The 1,971-nt window shown below is 37.1% G+C and overlaps 1 protein-coding gene across 1 annotated transcript in view; it reads left to right on the top strand.

Annotated features, from left to right (window-relative positions):
• LOC107691426 (vacuolar protein sorting-associated protein 41 homolog) overlaps positions 1 to 1,971 on the top strand; it is a 31,709-nt gene that overhangs the window by 7,663 nt on the left and 22,075 nt on the right. The window contains exons 4-5 of the mRNA XM_016490016.1: positions 746 to 823; positions 935 to 1,009. Coding sequence (XP_016345502.1) covers positions 746 to 823; positions 935 to 1,009 — 153 coding nt within the window. The remainder of the gene's footprint in view (positions 1 to 745; positions 824 to 934; positions 1,010 to 1,971) is intronic.

The following is a 1,971-nucleotide window of genomic DNA, read 5'->3' as shown; positions in this document are numbered from 1 at the left end:
ATACTCTGACTCTGAAACAACTTTTCTTTTCTGCTGACATCACCTAGACCTCGTTATAAGCCCCTCCCCTCCAACCACCTTTCATAGAACTCTTTGCACTATCCTATTAATTACCTTTGCATATAATTACTGTTTCTTTAAATTGTTTGAACATCTTGTGTCAGTTAACAAATTAATAGCAAGTTAAATAGGTTACAACGTTTCACAATGTCGCCTGCAAATAAATGGAAATGCATGCACTATTTAGGAGTAAACAGCCTTCATAATCTAATTAATTTAGTTTTTTAATGACATAAATTTTGAATTGGTTGGTGGCGATACTGGCAATTTACATGAGATAATAGCTAACGTTTTTCATACGTTAAACTCTGAAATGTAATTGCATTAGTCTGACAGGCAGAGTGTTGGTGTGGAGGGCAGAGGTGTGTGACCTGTGGTGCATATATTATGTTGAAGCGTTTTGATATGTCGGGGAAAAAACGCTATTTCACACTGGGCCGCTCTGATAAATAGGCTTTCCTGTCCTCCAGCAATTTCACACTTTTTGCCCTCGAAGGGTCCAGCCGAAAGCACACACACAAACACACACTCTCACATACACGCACAAACACTGAGGCCTCACAGCCATGCCTGGTAAATCTAATTTTTAATACCTCCTGCACAGCTTTTAACTCTGTATAAGTGTAGGATGTCCCGTGGTTTTGACTTGTGTGTCTGACATGTTTGTGTCTCCTGTTGCTTTCAGTTCCTGGCTCTTGGGACACACTTTGGAAAGGTTTACCTTTTGGATATTCAAGGAAATGTTACACAGAAGTTTGAAATTGTAAGTCTGAAATGTGATTGTTATAGATATGTCCATGTTTGAGCTAGGTTATGTCTGATTATAATATTTTTGTTACTTTTGTCCTTCATCTTTTTTGTTCTATGCTCATAGAGTCCAGTGAAAATAAACCAGATCAGTTTGGATGAGAGTGGCGATCATGTTGGCATCTGCTCTGAAGATGGAAAGGTGAGAATTCCCTTCATTCACTTCAGCTCCAATTGTTCTTTAACTTCCTGTATTAGCCCTTTATGATAAACCGACCACAGTCCCATCTTTAGTCCAAATCCAAGCCCTCAATTTATTCCTAAAATCTGAGAGCAATGACTTATCAATTAATACTATTCCTGTCCCTTCTTCTAAAAATTATTCAAGAACAAGTCCTACTTCTGTAAATCATGTTAAGCATCAGGCTAGTCTAAGAGGTTTCTCAGGAATAAATTGCTCAATTATGAATTCAACCTACAACCAGTTACAGCCAAATTGTTAAAATATAATTGGCTAGTTTGGTCTGAAATTAGAATCATGGAAATTAAGCAATGAATTAAAAAAAAAAACCTTTGTTATAATGATTTTTAAAAATATAGGTAACACTTTAGAATAGGGATTACTTATTCACTATTAACTACAAATCCCTCAATAAATTCCTAATTTGCTGCTTATTAGTTAGTAAGGTAGTTGTTATGTGCCCCTATTATGGATTTTTGAAAATGACCTTTCATGCAGTGTGTAACACAGCTCTAAGTGAATGAAAACATCCTGCAACGTTTTAAATCTGAAAGTGCACCGTGTATAAAGTTATTGTCTCTCAAAAGAAAGAGTTGACTCTGAATCATTGAAACGAGTCGTTTTTAAAATGAATCCCAAGACGTTTCATTTTGACGTCAACATGAAACATTAGCATATTGCCCACCCACTTGTTGGTCTTTTCGCTTTGGTTTGAATGAAAGTGCAAATTCATTATTTGCCACTAGGTGCAGCTTTTGGAGTGGTAAAAATAGCGGTTTCCCCGGTAACGCTGTACACAAAGCAGCACTGCGCTCACAAACGCGCTTTATCAGGCATGATGAAATGAAAATGAGACCAATTGGACCAATCACCGCAGATTAGCGTCACGCAAAGGAGGGGTTTGGAAAAATGAATCGTTAAAC

The sequence above is a fragment of the Sinocyclocheilus anshuiensis genome, unplaced genomic scaffold (assembly GCF_001515605.1).
Source record: "Sinocyclocheilus anshuiensis isolate Anshui unplaced genomic scaffold, SAMN03320099.WGS_v1.1 scaffold106, whole genome shotgun sequence".
NCBI lineage: Eukaryota > Metazoa > Chordata > Actinopteri > Cypriniformes > Cyprinidae > Sinocyclocheilus > Sinocyclocheilus anshuiensis.
The sequence above is the reverse complement of the archived record's forward strand: the minus strand, read 5'-3'. Positions and strand labels throughout refer to the sequence as shown.